This window comes from Tachyglossus aculeatus, chromosome 9, assembly GCF_015852505.1.
Source record: "Tachyglossus aculeatus isolate mTacAcu1 chromosome 9, mTacAcu1.pri, whole genome shotgun sequence".
In the NCBI taxonomy this organism is placed as follows: domain Eukaryota; kingdom Metazoa; phylum Chordata; class Mammalia; order Monotremata; family Tachyglossidae; genus Tachyglossus; species Tachyglossus aculeatus.
Window position 1 is genome coordinate 2270859 of NC_052074.1, and position 17260 is coordinate 2288118.

Below are 17260 nucleotides of genomic sequence, written 5' to 3' on the forward strand. Positions count from 1 at the left end.
GCTTGGGAAGTACAAGTTGGCAACATCTAGAGACGGTCCCGACCCAACAGTGGGCTCACATTCTAAATGGGGGAGACAGAGAATAAAACCAAACATACTAACAAAATAAAATAAATAGAATAGGTATGTACCAGTAAAATAAATAAATATTCAATAATAAATAATAAATAAATAAAATAAATAAACAGCTCCCTTCATAGCTGTTGTCCTCCAGCGGACTTGGCATGACTGACTCCATTTTGTGCACGTTGACAGAAACCCTCCATTTTGTGCAGGCCGAGAACAACTCCTTTGTGTATTTTATGCAAGGCTCAATGACAGAATCAATCAATCAATCGTATTTATTGAGCGCTTACTGTGTGCAGAGCACTGTACTAAGCGCTTGGGAAGTACAAGTTGGCAACATCTAGAGACGGTCCCTAACAGGGGGCTCACAGTCTAGAAGGGGGAGACAGACAACAAAACATATAAACCAAATAACATAAATAACATAATGTCTTCAAGGCCTGCAGTAAGTAACACCTACCTATGTGAGGTTGTAGGGCCGATAATCAATCAATCAATCGTATTTATTGAGCGCTTACTGTGTGCAGAGCACTGTACTAAGCGCTTGGGAAGTCCAAGTTGGCAACATCTAGAGACAGTCCCTACCCGACAGTGGGCTCACAGTCTAAAAGGGGGAGAAAGAGAACAAAACCAAACATACTAACAAAATAAATAGAATAGATATGTACAAGTAAAATGAATAGAGTAATAAATATGTACAAACATATATGCATATATACAGGTACAGATAATAAGTAACCCCCTTTTAGACTGTGAGCCCACTGTTGGGTAGGGACTGTCTCTATGTGTTGCCAATTTGTACTTCCCAAGCGCTTAGTACAGTGCTCTGCACATAGTAAGCGCTCAATAAATACGATTGATTAACTCCCATCTGTACGGCAAGGTTGTAAGGCCTACAACAAGTAACTCTTGTCTGTACAAGGCTGTAATAAGCGCTCAAATACGATTGATTGATTAATAACAGAGACCATTGAAAATTCACAACCATGTCGGTCCTTCATCGCTCATCCTCGCGTCGCTGTAACTCAATAAAAGGACAGTGGGAACGGAACTCGGGGCTGCTCGCCGCTCGTGCCTCTCTTGGGAGGTGAGCGCGTGTTTTGTTTCGTCGTCCGTCTCCCCCTTCAATTAATCAATCAATCAATCAATCGTATTTACTGAGCAGGGTTCGAGAACCCAAGATGGTGACGCAGACGATAGGAAAAATGACTCGGAGACATGAATTCAGATGGACCAGGAAAGGAGGAGAGTTGACTACCTGCCCATTCATTCATTCATTCATTCAATCGTATTTATTGAGCGCTTACTGTATGCAGAGCACTGGACTAAGCGCTTGAGAAGTACAAGTCGGCAACATATAGAGACGGTCCCTACCCGAGTCATTTTTCCTTCTAAGCCGTGAGCCCGTCGTCGGGTAGGGACCGTCTCTACATGTCGCCGACTTGTACTTCCCAAGCGCTTAGTTCAGTGCTCCGCACACAGTAAGCGCTCTATAAATACGATTGAATGAATGAATATTCTATTTATTTTGTTAATGATGTGCATTTAGCTTTAATTCTGTTTGTTCTGACGACTCGACACCCGTCCACATGTTTCGTTTTGTCATCCGTCTCTCCCTCCTAGACCATGAGCCCATCGTCGGGTAGGGACCGTCTCTACATGTTGCCGACTTGTACTCCCCAAGCGCTTAGTTCAGTGTTCCGCACGCACTAAGCGTTCTATAAATACGATTGAATAAATGAATATTCTATTTATTTTGTTAATGATGTTCATTTAGCTTTAATTCTGTTTGTTCTGACGACTCGACACCCGTCCACATGTCTCGTTTTGTCATCCGTCTCCCCCTTCTAGACCGTGAGCCCGTCGTCGGGTGGGGACCGTCTCTAGACGTTGCCGATTTGCACTTCCCAAGCGCTTAGTACAGTGCCCTGCTCACAGTGAGCGCTCAATAAATATGATTGAATGAATGAATGAATGAACGGGCAGGTAGTCAACTTTCCTCCTTTACTGCTCCATCTGAACCCATGTCTCCGAGTCATTTTTCCTATCATCTGCGTCACCACCTTGGGTTCTCGAACCCTGCGGCCGATTTACACCGGTTAACCTATTTTGCACCCTACTTTTCGATAACAGCGCTTAGAACAGTGCTTTGCACATAGTAAGCGCTTAACAAATACCATCTTTATTATTATTATTCTTAACAAAAGCCCTACTGAGAGCTCACCTCCTCCAGGAGGCCTTCCCAGACTGAGCCCCCTTTTTCCTCTCCTCCTCCCCATTCCCCCCACCCCAGCCCTACCTCCTTCCCCTCCCCACAGCACCTGTAATAATAATAATAATAATAATGATAATAATAATAATAATAATGGCATTTATTAAGCACTTACTATGTGCAAAGCACTGTTCTAAGTGCTGGGGAGGTTACAAGGTGATCAGGTTGGCCCACGGGGGGCTCACAGTCTTCATCCCACTAAGCCATTCCTAATCAATCAATCGTATTTATTGAGCACTTACTGGGTGCAGAGCACTGGACTAAGCGCTTGGGAAGTACAAATTGGCAACGTATAGAGACAGTCCCTACCCAACAGTGGGCTCACAGTCTAAAAGGGGGAGACAGAGAACAAAACCAAACATACTAACAAAATAAAATAAATAGAATAGATATGGACAAGTAAAATTCGCGGGGGACGGGAGAGAGCCGGGCTCTGATTGGTCCTCGGCTGCCCCCTCGTGAGGGGCAGGAGAAAGCCGGGCCCTGATTGGTCCTCGGCTGCCCCTTCGCGGCGGACGGGAGAGAGCCGGGCCCTGATTGGTCCTCGGCTGCCCCCTCGTGAGGGACAGGAGAAAGCCGGGCCCTGATTGGTTCTCGGCTGCCCCTTCGCGGGGGACGGGAGAGAGCCGGGCCCCGATTGGTCCTCGGCTGCACATTCGTGAGGGACAGGAGAAAGCCGGGTTCTGATTGGTCCTCGGCTGCCCCTTCGCGGGGGACGGGAGAGAGCCGGTCCCTGATTGGTCCTCGGCTGCCCCCTCGTGAGGGGCAGGAGAAAGCCGGTCCCTGACTGGTCCCCGGCTGCCCCGCGGAGTAGGAGGAGGAGGAGGAGGAGGAGGAGGCGGGTCCTGATTGGCTCTCGGCTTCCTCTTCTCGGGGGACGGGAGAAAGCCGGGCTCTGATTGGTCCTCAGCTGCCTCCTCGTGAGGGACCGGAAAAAGCCGGGCCCTGATTGGTCCTCGGCTGCCCCGAGGAGGAGGAGGAGGAGGAGGAGGAGGAGGAGGAGGAGGAGTCTGATTGGTCCTCGGTTGCCCCTTCGTGAGGGACAGGAGAAAGCCGGGCCCTGATTGGTTCTCGGCTGCCTCTTCGTGAGGGGCAGGGGAAAGCCGGGCCCTATTGGTCCTCGGCTGCCAGGAGAAGGAGGAGGAGGAAGAGGAGGAGGAGGAGGAGGAGGAGGAGGAGGCGGGCTCTGATTGGTCCTCGGTTCCCCCCTCGTGAGGGACCGAAGGAAGCCGGGCCCTGATTGGTCCGCGGCTTCCCCTTCGTGAGGGACAGGAGAAAGCCGGGCCCTGATTGGTCCTCGGCTGCCCCGAGGAGGAGGAGGAGGAGGAGGAGGCGGGCTCTGATTGGTCCTCGGCTGCCCCCTCGTGAGGGACCGAAGAAAGCCGGGCCCTGATTGGTCCGCGGCTGCACATTCGCGAGGGACAGCAGAAAGCCGGGTTCTGATTGGTCCGCGGCTGCCCCTTCGCGAGGGGCAGGAGAAAGCCGGGCCCTGATTGGTCCGCAGCTGCCCCTTCGTGAGGGACAGGAGAAAGCCGGACCCTGATTGGTCCTCGGCTGCCCCTTCGTGAGGGGCAGGAGAAAGCCGGGCCCTGATTGGTGCTCGGCTGCCCCGAGGAGGAGGAGGAGGAGGAGGAGGAGGAGGAGGAGGCCTTTTGTGATTGGTCCTCGGCTGCCCCCTCGTGAGGGACCGAAGAAAGCCGGACCCTGATTGGTCCGCGGCTGCCCCTTCGTGAGGGGCAGGAGAAATCCGGGCCCTGATTGGTCCGCGGCTTCCCCTTCGTGAGGGGCAGGAGAAATCCGGGCCCTGATTGGTCCTCGGCTGCCCCTTCTTGAGGGATAGGAGAAAGCCGGGCCCTGATTGGTGCTCGGCTGCCCCGAGGAGGAGGAGGAGGAGGAGGAGGAGGAGGAGGAGGCGGGCTCTGATTGGTCCTCGGCTGCCCCGAGGAGGAGGAGGAGGAGGAGGAGGAGGAGGAGGCGGGCTCTGATTGGTCCTCGGCTGCCCCCTCGTGAGGGACCGAAGAAAGCCGGGCCCTGATTGGTCCGCGGCCGCCCCTCGGAGTCGGAGTCGGAGTCGGAAGCGGGCCCTGATTGGCCCTCTGCTTCTTCTTCGCGGTGTGGGGGACGGGAGAGAGGCGGGTCCCGATTGGTCCGCGGCTGCCCCTTGGCGGGGGACGGGAGAGAGGAGGCGGGCGCCGATTGGTCCGCGGGTGCGCGCGCGTGCGCGGGGCCGTGGCGGGAGTCGTTCCGTCGGTGTGGTCTCCCCCATCGCATCTCCTCCTCCCTTGTGCGCGATGTCGGTGCAGCCGAAGGCGTCCCTGGGCCTGGACGGGCCGGCCGAGCTGGGCTTCGTGCGCTTCTACCTGGCCCTGCCCGCCAAGCCCCAGACCACCGTGCGCCTCTTCGACCGGGGCGACTACTACACCGCCCACGCCCACGACGCCCTGCTGGCCGCCGCCCACGTCTTCAAGACCCAGGCCGTCGTCAAGATGCTCGGCGCCCCCGGTGACCCGGCGGGGCTCCGAGGGAGGCGGGGGGGGCGCTCAGTACAGTGCCCTGCGCGCGGCAATCAATCAATCATATGTATCGAGCGCTTACTATGTGCAGAGCACTGGACTAAGCGCTTGGGAAGTCCAAGTTGGCAACATCTAGAGACGGTCCCTGCGCGCAGTAATCAATCAATCATATTTATTGAGCGCTTACTATGTGCAGAGCACTGTACTAAGCGCTTGGGAAGTACAAGCTGGCAACATCTAGAGACGGCCCCTGCGCGCAGTAATCAATCAATCATATGTATTGAGCACTTACTATGTGCAGAGCACTGGACTGAGCGCTTGGGAAGTCCAAGTTGGCAACATCTAGAGACGGTCCCTGCGCGCAGTAATCAATCAATCAATCAATCATATGTATTGAGCGCTTACTATGTGCAGAGCACTGGACTAAGCGCTTGGGAAGTCCAAGTTGGCAACATCTAGAGACGGTCCCTGCGCGCAGTAATCAATCAATCATATTTATCGAGCGCTTACTATGTGCAGAGCACTGGACTAAGCGCTTGGGAAGGACAAGTTGGCAACATCTAGAGACGGTCCCTGCGCGTGGTAATCAATCAATCAATCAGTCGTATTTATTGAGCGCTTACTATGTGCAGAGCACTGGACTAAGCGCTTGGGAAGTCCAAGTTGGCAACATCTAGAGACGGTCCCTGCGCGCAGTAATCAATCAATCAATCATATGTATCGAGCGCTTACTATGTGCAGAGCACTGTACTAAGCGCTTGGGAAGTACAAATTGGCAACATCTAGAGACGGTCCCCGCGCGCAGTAATCAATCATCAATCAATCGTATGTATCGAGCGCTTACTATGTGCAGAGCACTGTACTAAGCGCTTGGGAAGTACAAGTTGGCAACATCTAGAGACGGTCCCTGCGCGCAGTAATCAATCAATCAATCAATCATCATATTTATTGAGCGCTTACTATGTGCAGAGCACTGTACTAAGCGCTTGGGAAGTCCAAGTTGGCAACATCTAGAGACGGTCCCTGCGCGCAGTAATCAATCAATCAATCAATCAATCATATTTATTGAGCGCTTACTATGTGCAGAGCACTGTACTAAGCGCTTGGGAAGTCCAAGTTGGCAACATCTAGAGACGGTCCCTGCGCGCAGTAATCAATCAATCAATCATATGTATCGAGCGCTTACTATGTGCAGAGCACTGGACTAAGCGCTTGGGAAGTACAAATTGGCAACATCTAGAGACGGTCCCCGCGCGCAGTAATCAATCATCAATCAATCGTATTTATTGAGCGCTTACTATGTGCAGAGCACTGGACTAACCGCTTGGGAAGTACAAGTTGGCAACATCTAGAGACGGTCCCTGCGCGCAGTAATCAATCAATCAATCAATCATCATATTGAGCGCTTACTATGTGCAGAGCACTGTACTAAGCGCTTGGGAAGTCCAAGTTGGCAACATCTAGAGACGGTCCCCGCGCGCAGTAATCAATCAATCGTATGTATTGAGCGCTTACTATGTGCAGAGCACTGTACTAAGCGCTTGGGAAGTCCAAGTTGGCAACATCTAGAGACGGTCCCTGCGCGCAGTAATCAATCAATCAATCATATTTATTGAGCGCTTACTGTGTGCAGAGCACTGGACTAAGCGCTTGGGAAGTACAAGTTGGCAACATCTAGAGACGGTCCCTGCATGCAGTAATCAATCAATCAATCAATCATATGTATTGAGCGCTTACTGTGTGCAGAGCACTGTACTAAGCGCTTGGGAAGTACAAATTGGCAACATCTAGAGACGGCCCCTGTGCGCAGTAATCAGTCAATCAATCATATGTATTGAGCGCTTACTATGTGCAGAGCACTGGACTAAGCTCTTGGGATGTCCAAATTGGCAACATCTAGAGACGGTCCCTGTGCGCAATAATCAATCAATCAATCAATCATATTTAATGAGCGCTTACTATGTGCAGAGCACTGTACTAAGCGCTTGGGAAGTACAAATTGGCAACATATAGAGACGGTCACTACCCAACATTGGGCTCGCAGTCTAAAAGGGGGAGACGGAGAACAAAACCAAACATACTAACAAAATAAAATAAATAGAATAGATATGGACAAGTAAAATAAATAATAGAGTAATAAATCTGTACAAACATCTATACATATGTACAGGTGCTGTGGGGAAGGGAAGGAGGTAAGATGGGGGGGATGGAGAGGGGGACGGGGGGGGAGCGCAGTAGGCGCTCAATAAGGGCGACTGAGTGAACTGGACGGGCTGGGCAATCAATCAATCAATCAATCCGTCGTATTTATTTTTAGACTGTGAGCCCACTGTTGGGTAGGGACCGTCTCCATATGATGATGATGGCATTTGTTAAGCGCTTACTATGTGCCAAGCACTGTTCTAAGCGCTGGGGAGGCTACAAGGTGATCAGGTTGTCCCACTTGAGGCACACAGTCTTCATCCCCATTATACAGATGAGGTAACTGAGGCCCAGAGAAGTGAAGGGACTTGCCCAAAGTCACCCGGCTGACAATTGGTGGAGCCGGGATTTGAACCCACGACCTCTGACTCCCAAGCCTGGGCTCTTTCTGATGAGCCACGCGACTTGCCCTTCCCAAGCGCTTAGTCCAGTGCTCCGCACACAGTAAGCGCTCAATAAACACGATTGATGATGAGGATTGATTGAGCGCTCACTGTGTGTGGAGCACTGGACTGAGCGCTTGGGAAGTTAGGAGAAGCAGCGTGGCTCAGTGGAAAGAGCCCGGGCTGGGGAGTCAGAGGTCGTGGGTTCAAGTCCCGGCTCCGCCGCTTGTCAGCTGGGGGACTTTGGGCAAGTCGCTTCACTTCTCTGGGCCTCAGTGACCTCAGCCGCAAAATGGGGATTAATATTGTGAGCCCCACGTGGGGCAACATGTTCGCCTTGTATCCTCCCCAGCGCTTAGGACAGTGCTTTGCACATAGTAAGCGCTTAACAAATACCAAAATTATTATTTTTATTATTACAATTTGGCAACACATAGAGACAGTCCCTACCCAACAGCAGGTCACAGCCTAGAAGGGGGAGACAGAGAACCAAACCAAACATATTAACCAAATAAAATAAATGGAATAGGTATGTACAAGTAAAATAAATAGAGTAATAAATATGTACAAACATATACACATATATACAGGTGCTGTGGGGAAGGGAAGGAGGTAAGACGGGGGGGATGGAGAGGGGGAGGAGGGGGAGAGGAAGGAGGGGGCTCAGTCTGGGAAGGCCTCCTGGAGGAGGTGAGCTGTCAGTAGGGCCTTGAAGGGAGGGCAGGGGTCTCTGGGGGGCTGAGGGGGACTGGGCAGGGTCTCTGGGGGGCTGTGGGGGACTAGGGCTCAATAAATGCGATTGATTGACTAGGGCTGAGCAGGGGTCTCTGGGGGGCTGAGGGGGGTGGGCAAAGTGCTGGGCAGGGGGCTCTGGGGGGGCTGAGGGGGGTGGGCAGAGGGCTGGGGGGCTGGGAGGGGCTGGGCAGGGGGCTCTGGGGGCTGTGCTGGGCAGGGGGCTGTGAGGGGCTGTGGAGGCTGGGCAGGGGGCTCTGAGGGGCTGTGGAGGTTGGGCAGGGGGCTCTGGGGGGCTGAGAGGGCTGGGCAGAGGACTGGAGGCTGTGAGGGGCTGCGCAGGGGCCTGAGGGGACTGGGGAGGGGGCTGAGGGGCTGGGCAGGGGGCCCTGGGGGGCTAGACAGGGAGCTGAGGGAGGTGGGCAGAGGGCTGGGGGCTGTGGAGGCTGGGCAGGGGTTTCTGGGGGGCTGGATGGGGGCTGGGCAGGGGGCTCTGGGGGGCTGAGGGGGCTGAGCAGGGGGCTCTGGGGGGCTGAGGGGGGTGGAGGGGCTGGGCAGGGGGCTCTGGGGGGCTGGGCAGGGGTTAAGGGGACTGGGGAGGGGGCTGGGAGGCTGGGCAGGGGGCTCTGGGGGGCTGGGCAGAGGGCTGAGGGGGCTGTGGAGGCTGGGCGGGGGGGCTCTGGGGGGCTGTGAGGGGCTGCGCAGGGGCCTGAGGGGACTGGGGAGGGGGCTGAGGGGCTGGGCAGGGGGCTGAGGGGGGCTGAGAGGCTGGGGAGGGGGCTCTGGGGGCTGTGAGGGGTGGGCAGGAGACTGAGGGGACTGGGGAGAGGGCTGAGGGGCTGGGGAGGGGGCTGAGGGGCTGGGCAGGGGGCCCTGGGGGCTGGGCAGGGGGCTGAGGGAGGTGGGTAGAGGGCTGGGGGCTGGGAGGGGCTGGGCAGGGGGCTGAGGGGACTGTAGAGGCTGGGCAGGGGGCTCTGGGGGGCAGAGGGGACTGGGCAGGGGGCTCTGGGGGGCTGAGGGGCTGTGAGGGGCTGGGCACGGGGCTGAGCAGGGGGCTGAGGGGGTTGGGCAGGGGGCTTTGGGGGGCTGGGCCCAGGGCTGAGGCCTGGGGCTGTGGAGGCTGGGCAGGGGATTGGGTGGGGGGCTGAGCGGGCACTGAGGGGGCTTTAGGGCTGAGGGACTGACTGGGCAGGGGTCTTGGAGGGGGATGTGGACGCTGGGCAGGGGTCTCGGAGGGTGGGCAGGGGGCTGGGGGGGCTTATGTTGCCAACTTGTACTTCCCAAGCACTTAGTACAGTGCTCTGCACACCGTAAGCGCTCAATAAATACAATTGATTGATTGAGAAGGGGGATTAGAACCCGGGTCCTTCCGACTAAAAGGCCCAGGCTCCGTGAACTGAGCCATGCTGCTTCTCAGCTTCCCTCCGGGGAGGTGGGGAGGGATGTTCGTTCATTCATTCATTCAATCGTATTTATTGAGCGCTTACTGTGTGCAGAGCACTGGACTAAGCGCTTGGGAAGTCCAAGTTGGCAACATCTAGAGACGGTCTCTGCCCAACAGCGGGCTCACAGTCTAGAAGGGGAGACAGACAACAAAACAAAACATATTAGCAGAATAAAATAAATAGAATAAATATGTACAAGTAAAATAAATAGAGTAGTAAGTATGTACAAACATATATACAGGTGCTGTGGCAGGGGGGGAGAAGAAGGTAAGGCGGGGGAGAGGGGGGAGTCCCGTTAGCACCTCTCGATGAGGGAAAAATAATAATAATTAATAATGGTCGTATTTGTTAATAATAATAATAATGGTGGTATTTGTTAAGCGCTTACTGTGTGCAAAGCACTGTTCTAAGCACTGGGTAGGAAACAAGGTGATCAGGTTGTCCCTCATGGGGCTCACAATTTTAATCCCCATTTTACAGATGAGGTAACTGAGGCACAGAGAAGTGAAGTGGCTTGCCCAAGGTCACCCAGCTGACAAGTGGCAGAGTCAGGATTCATTCATTCATTCAGTCGTATTTATTGAGCGCTTCCTGTGTGCAGAGCACTGGACTAAGCACTTGGGAAGTCCAAGTTGGCAACATCTAGTGACGGTCCCTACCCAACAGCGGGCTCACAGTCTAGAAGGGGGAGGCAGACAACAAAACAAAACATATTAACAAAATAAAATAAGTAGAATAAATATGTACAAGTAAAATAGAGCAAATATATACAAATATGTACAAATATATATATACATATATACAGGTGCTGTGGGGGGGCCTTTTGAAATAATAGCCTCACATCTCACCACAAAAACTTTATTGAGCACGAGGCCGACAGGGGGATACAACCCCGCCCCCTCCGCCCGGGACGACTTTAAATAATAATAATGATAGCATTTATTAAGCACTTACTACTACTAATAATAATGGTAGCATTTATTAAGCGCTTACTATGTGCAAAGCACTGTTCCAAGCGCTGGGGAGGTTAACTAGGTGATCAGGTTGTCCCACGGGGGGCTCACAGTCTTCATCCCCATTTTCCAGATGAGGTGACTGAGGCCCAGAGAAGTTAAGTGACTTGCCCAAAGTCACACAGCTGGTAAGTGGTGGAGCCGGGACTTGAACCCATGACCTCTGACTCCAAAGCCCAGGCTCTTTCCACTGAACCACGCTGCTTCTCCAGTAAATGGAACAGTCACCCAGCTGATAAGTTGCCAATTTGTACTTCCCAAGCGCTTAGTACAGTGCTCTGCACACAGTAAGTGCTCAATAAATACGATTGATGATGATGATAAGTGGCAGAGCTGGGATTTGAACCCATGACCTCCGACTCCAAAGCCCGGGCTCTTTCCACTGAGCCACGCTGCTTCGCTCTGTGCAAAGCACTGTTCTAAGTGCTGGGGAGGGTACAAGGTGATCAGGTGGGCCCACGGTGGGGGCTCACAGTCTCCTCATCCCCATTTTACAGACGAGGTAACCGAGGCCCAGTGAAGTGACTTGCCCAAAGTCACATGGCTAATTGGCAGAGGCGAGATTCGAACCCATGACCTCTGCCTCCCAAGCCCGCTCTCTTTCCACTTAGTACAGTGCTCTGCGCATAGTAAGCGCTCAATAAATACGATTGATGATGATGATGATGATGATGAGCCACGCTGCTTCCCCAAGCGCTTACTACATGCCCAGCACTGCTCCAAGTGCTGGGATGCGGTGGACCATCTTGGGGGCGGGGAGGACGTGGCCCATAATAATAATAATAATGATGATGGCATCTGTTAAGCGCTTACTATCATCATCATCATCATCATCAATCGTATTTATTGAGCGCTTACTATGTGCAGAGCACTGTCCTAAGCGCTTGGGAAGTACAAATTGGCAACCTATAGAGACAGTCCCTACCCAACAGTGGGCTCACAGTCGAAAAGGGGGAGACAGAGAACAAAACCAGACATACTAACAAAATAAAATAAATAGGATAGATATGGACAAATAAAATAAATAAATAAATAGAGTAAAAAAATATGTACAAACATATATCCATATATACAGGTGCTGTGGGGAAGGGAGGGAGGTAAGATGGGGGGATGGAGAGGGGGACGAGGGGGAGAGGAAGGAAGGGGCTCAGTGTGGGAAGGCCTCCTGGAGGAGGTGAGCTCTCAGCAGGGCCTTGAAGGGAGGAAGAGAGCTAGCTTGGCGGAGGGGCAGAGGGATTGGGGGCATTACTATGTGCAAAGCACTCCGTCCCTCCTCCGGCGGAGGCGAACACGGCGTCGCTTGCGCCTGTCCCGTTAGGCGCCCAGCGGCTGGAAAGCGTGGTGCTCAGCAAGATGAACTTCGAGGCCTTCGTGCGAGACCTGCTGTTGGTGTTGCACTACCGCGTCGAAGTCTTCAAGAACAAGACGGGGAGAGGCGCCAAGGACAACGACTGGCACGTGGCTTACAAGGTGGGCCCCCGGTCGCCCCCGCCGGGCTACGTATCGGACGGTGGTGGAACAGGGACCTGATGATGATCATCGTCAATCGTATTTATTGAGCGCTTACTGTGTGCAGAGCACTGTACTAAGCGCTTGGGAAGTCCAAGTTGGCAACATCTAGAGACAGTCCCTACCCACCAGTGGGCTCACAGTCTAAAAGGGGGAGACAGAGAACAAAACCAAACATACCAATAAAATAAATAGAATAGATATGTACAAATAAAATAGAGTAATAAATATGTACAAACATATATACAGGCTGATGATGGTATTCCTTAGGCGCTTACTATGTAATAATGGCATTTGTTAAGCGCTTACTATGTGCCAAGCACCGTTCTAAGCGCTGGGGGGATACAAGGTGATCAGGTTGTCCCACGGGGGGCTCACAGTCTTAATCCCCATTTTCCAGATGAGGGAACTGAGGCTCGGAGAAGTGAAGTGACTTGCCCAAGGTCACACAGCAGACATGTGGCGGAGTCGGGATTCGAACCCATGACCTCTGACTCCCAAGCCCGGGCTCGTTCCACTGAGCCACGCTGCTTCTCTGCCGAGCACCGTTGGGTAGTTACAAGGTGATCTGGTTGTCCCACGGTGGGGGGCTCCCAGTCTTCACCCCCATTTTGCAGATGAGGCAACTGAGGCTCAGAGGAGTGAAGTGACTTGCCCAGGTCCACACAGCAGACATGTGGCGGAGCTAGGATTCGAACCCGCGACCTCTGACTCCAAAGCCTGGGCTCTTTCCACTGAGCCAAGCTGCAGTAGTAGACTTTTAGACTGTGAGCCCACTGTTGGGTAGGGACCGTCTCTATATGTTGCCAACTTGTACTTCCCAAGCGCTTAGTACAGTGCTCTGCACACAGTAAGCGCTCAATAAATACGATTGGTGGATAGTAGGAAGAAATAGAAGTAGTTGTAGTAGAAGAATCAGCGTGGCTTAGTGGTAAGAGTCTGGGCTTGGGGGTCAGGCCGTGGGTTCAAATCCCGGTTCCGCCACTTGTCTGCTGTGTGGCCCTGGGCAAGCTACTTAACTTCTCTGTTCCTCAGGTCCCTCATCTGGAAAATGGGGATTCATTCATTCATTCAATCGTATGTATTGAGCGCTTACTGTGTGCAGAGCACTGTACTAAGCGCTTGGGAAGTACAAGTTGGCAAAACATAGAGACGGTCCCTACCCGACAGCGGGCTTACAGTCTAGAAGCGGGAGACAGACAACAAAACCAAACATACTAACAAAATAAAATAAATAGAATAGATATGGACAAGTAAAATAAATAAATAGAGTAATAAATATGTACAATTTACAGTGCTTGCCAAAATAAAAAAAAAGATAATCAGAAGGAAGAAATAATCAGAGATTGTGCACATATCTGGGATAGAACATCATCAATCATCAATGGTATTTATTGAGCACTTACTGTGTGCAGAGCACTGTACTAAGCGCTTGGGAAGTCCAAGTTGGCAACATATAGAGACAGTCCCTACACAACAGTGGGCTCACAGTCTAAAAGGGGGAGACAGAGAACAAAACCAAACATACTAACAAAATAAAATAAATAGAATAGATATGGGCAAGTAAAATAAACAAATAGAGTAATGAATATGTACAATTTACAATGCTTGCCCAAAAAAAAAGATAATCAGATAGAAGAAAAAATCAGATTGTGCACATATCTGGGATAGAACATCATCAATCATCAGTGGTATTTATTGAGCACTTACTTTGTGCAGAACACTGTCCTAAGCGCTTGGGAACTACAAGCTGGCAACATATAGAGACAGTCCCTACCCAGCAGTGGGCTCACAGTCTAAAAGGGGGAGACAGAGAACAAAATCAAACATACTAACAAAATAAAATAAATAGAATAGATACGGACAAGTAAAATAAACAAATAAATAGAGTAATAAATATGTACAATTTACAATGCTTGCCAAAATAAAAAAAAGATAATCAGAAAGAAGAAAAAATCAGAGATTGTGCACAGATCTGGGGTAGAACATCATCAATCATCAATCGTATTTATTGAGTGCTTATTGTGTGCAGAGCACTGTACTAAGCACTTGGGAAGTCCAAGTTGGCAACATATAGAGACGGTCCCTACCCAATAGTGGGCTCACAGTCTAAAAGGGAGACAGAGAACAAAACCAAACATACTAACAAAATAAAATAAATAGAATAGATATGTCCAAGTAAAATAAACAAATAAATAGAATAATAAATATGTACAATTTACAATGCTTGCCAAAAAAAAAAAGATAATCAGAAAGAAGAAAAAATCAGAGATTGTACACCTATCTGGGATAGAACAGTCTGACTGTGAGCCCCACATGGGACAACCTGATCACCTTGTATCCCCCCCAGCGCTTAGAACAGTGCTTGGCACATAGTAAGCGCTTAACAAATGCCATTATTATTATTATAACTAGTTCTGGTATTACACGGAAAAGGGGAGGAGCAATATTTTGAATTTAGACAAGCGTCTTTCGAACACCCTGTTTTAAGCGTGAGGCATGTGAACGTTCTTCATGTCTTCACTAAAGAAAAGGTAAAAAGAAAGAGGCAAATTGTTGTTTTAAAATTACCCAGCTATTCCATTGCATCATCCTCATTGTCAATCTTCCGTTAATCTCCTGTCAGTTTTCATTGTCATCTGTTACGGATGGGGTCGGACTGTGGACCGAATCAGAGGAATCTTGAGACAACGTTGCGGCCCGAAGTTTCTTTATGTTGTTGATGCTGATTGATTGACTGATTGATTGATGTCTGAATCCTTTACTGTTCGGTTCCATTTCTCCCACCCAGCAATTCCATTGCATCATCCTCATTGTCAATCTTTTGTTAATCTTCTGTCAGTTTTCATTGTCATCTGTTACGGATGGAGTAGGACTGTGGACCGAATCAGAGGACTCTTGAGACAGCGTTGCGGCCCGAAGTTTCTATATGTTGTTGATGCTGATTGATTGATTGATTGATGTCTGAATCCTTTACTGTTCGGTTCCATTTCTCCCACCCAGCTATTCCATTGCATCATCCTCATTGTCAATCTTTTGTTAATCTTCTGTCAGTTTTCATTGTCATCTGTTACGGATGGAGTAGGACTGTGGACCGAATCAGAGGACTCTTGAGACAGCGTTGCGGCCCGAAGTTTCTTTATGTTGTTGATGCTGATTGATTGATTGATTGATTGATGTCTGAATCCATTGCTGTTCGGTTCCATTTCTCCCACCCAGCAATTCCATTGCATCATCCTCATTGTCAATCTTCCGTTAATCTCCTGTCAGTTTTCATTGTCATCTGTTACGGATGGGGTCGGACTGTGGACCGAATCAGAGGAATCTTGAGACAGCATTGCGGCCCGAAGTTTCTTTATGTTGTTGATGCTGATTGATTGATTGATTGATTAATTGATGTCTGAATCCTTTACTGTTCGGTTCCATTTCTCCCACCCAGCAATTCCATTGCATCATCCTCATTGTCAATCTTTTGTTAATCTCCTGTCAGTTTTCATTGTCATCGGTTACGGATGGGGTAGGACTGTGGACCGAATCAGAGGACTCTTGAGACAGCATTGCGGCCCGAAGTTTCTTTACGTTGTTGATGCTGATAAATACGATCGATTGATTGATGTCTGCTGATAAATACGATCGATCGATCGATCGATTGATGTCTGAATCCTTTACTGTTCTGTTCAATTTCTCCCGGGCCCCCTCAGGCATCCCCGGGCAACCTCTCCCAGTTCGAGGAGGTGCTCTTCGGCAACAGCGACTCGTCCACGTCCATCGGCGTGGTGGGCGTCAAGCTGTCCACGGCCGACGGGCAGCGGTGCGTTGGCGTCGGCTACGTGGACTCGACCCACCGGAGGCTGGGCCTGTGCGAGTTCGCCGACAACGACCAGTTCTCCAACCTGGAAGCGCTGCTCGTGCAGCTCGGACCCAAGGAGTGCCTGCTCCCGGCCGGGGACACGGCGGGGGACATGGGGAAACTGAGGCAGGTGGGTTCCCGGCCGGGCCGGCCCCGCCCCTGCCAAACCGGGCCCTCCTCATCATTCAGTATGAAGAAATTCAGTCATTCAGTCGTATTTAGTGAGCGCTTACTGCGTGCAGAGCACCGGACTAAGCGCTTGGGAAGGCCAGGCTGGCAACAGATAGAGACGGTCCCTACCCGACAGCGGGCTCACAGGCTAGAAGGGGGAGACAGACAACGAAACAAAACATATTAACAAAATAAAATAAATAGAGTAATAAATATGTACAAACATATATACATATATATGTATAATAATAATAATAATGATTGTATTTATCAAGCGCTTACTATGTGCAAAGCATTGTTCTAAGCGCTGGGGGGATACAAGGTGATCAGGTTGTCCCACGGGGGGTCACACAGCTGACAGTTGGCAGAGGCGGGATTTGAACCCATGACCTCTGACTCCAAAGCCCGGGCTCTTTCCACAGAGCCACGCTGCTTCTCCATGTATATGTGTCATATTAAAGGTGGCATTTATTAAGCGCTTACTATGTGCAAAGCACTGTTCTAAGCGCTGGGGGGGATACAGTGTGATCAAGCTGTGCCACGTGAGGCTCACAGTCTTAATCCCCATTTTTACAGATGAGGGAACCGAGGCTCAGAGAAGTGAAGTGACTTGCCCAAAGTCACACAGCAGACTTGTGGTGGAGCCGGGATTCGAACCCATGACCGCTGACTCCAAAGCCCGGGCTCTTTCCACTGAGCCACGCTGACGTATTGTTATAATAATAACGATGGCATTTACTAGAAGCAGCGTGGCTCAGTGGAAGGAGCCCGGGCTTTGGAGTCAGAGGTCAGGGGTTCCAATCCTGGCACCGCCAGTTGTCAGCTGTGTGACTCTGGGCAAGTCACTTCACTTCTCTGGGCCTCAGTTCCCTCATCTGGAAAATGGGGATGAAGACTGTGATCCTGTGAATATATATATATATATATATATATATATATATAATGGCAATTTGTACTTCCCAAGCGCTTAGTACAGTGCTCTGCACATAGTAAGCGCTCAATAAATACGATTGATGATGATGATGATATATATATATATATACAGGTGCTGTGGGGAGGGGAAGGAGGTAAGGCAGGAGGAGGGGAAGAAATACTAGTAGTAGT

The 17260-nt window shown here is 50.9% G+C and overlaps 1 protein-coding gene across 1 annotated transcript in view; it reads left to right on the forward strand.

Moving 5' to 3' along the window:
* Positions 1-4594: 4594 nt before the first annotated feature.
* The window catches only part of MSH2 (mutS homolog 2), a 62697-nt gene continuing 50031 nt past the window's right edge, over positions 4595-17260 (forward strand). Inside the window, exons 1-3 of the mRNA XM_038751671.1 lie at positions 4595-4840; positions 11945-12096; positions 15837-16115. Of these exons, the coding sequence (XP_038607599.1) occupies positions 4630-4840; positions 11945-12096; positions 15837-16115 (642 nt within the window). The 5' untranslated portion in view covers positions 4595-4629. The remainder of the gene's footprint in view (positions 4841-11944; positions 12097-15836; positions 16116-17260) is intronic.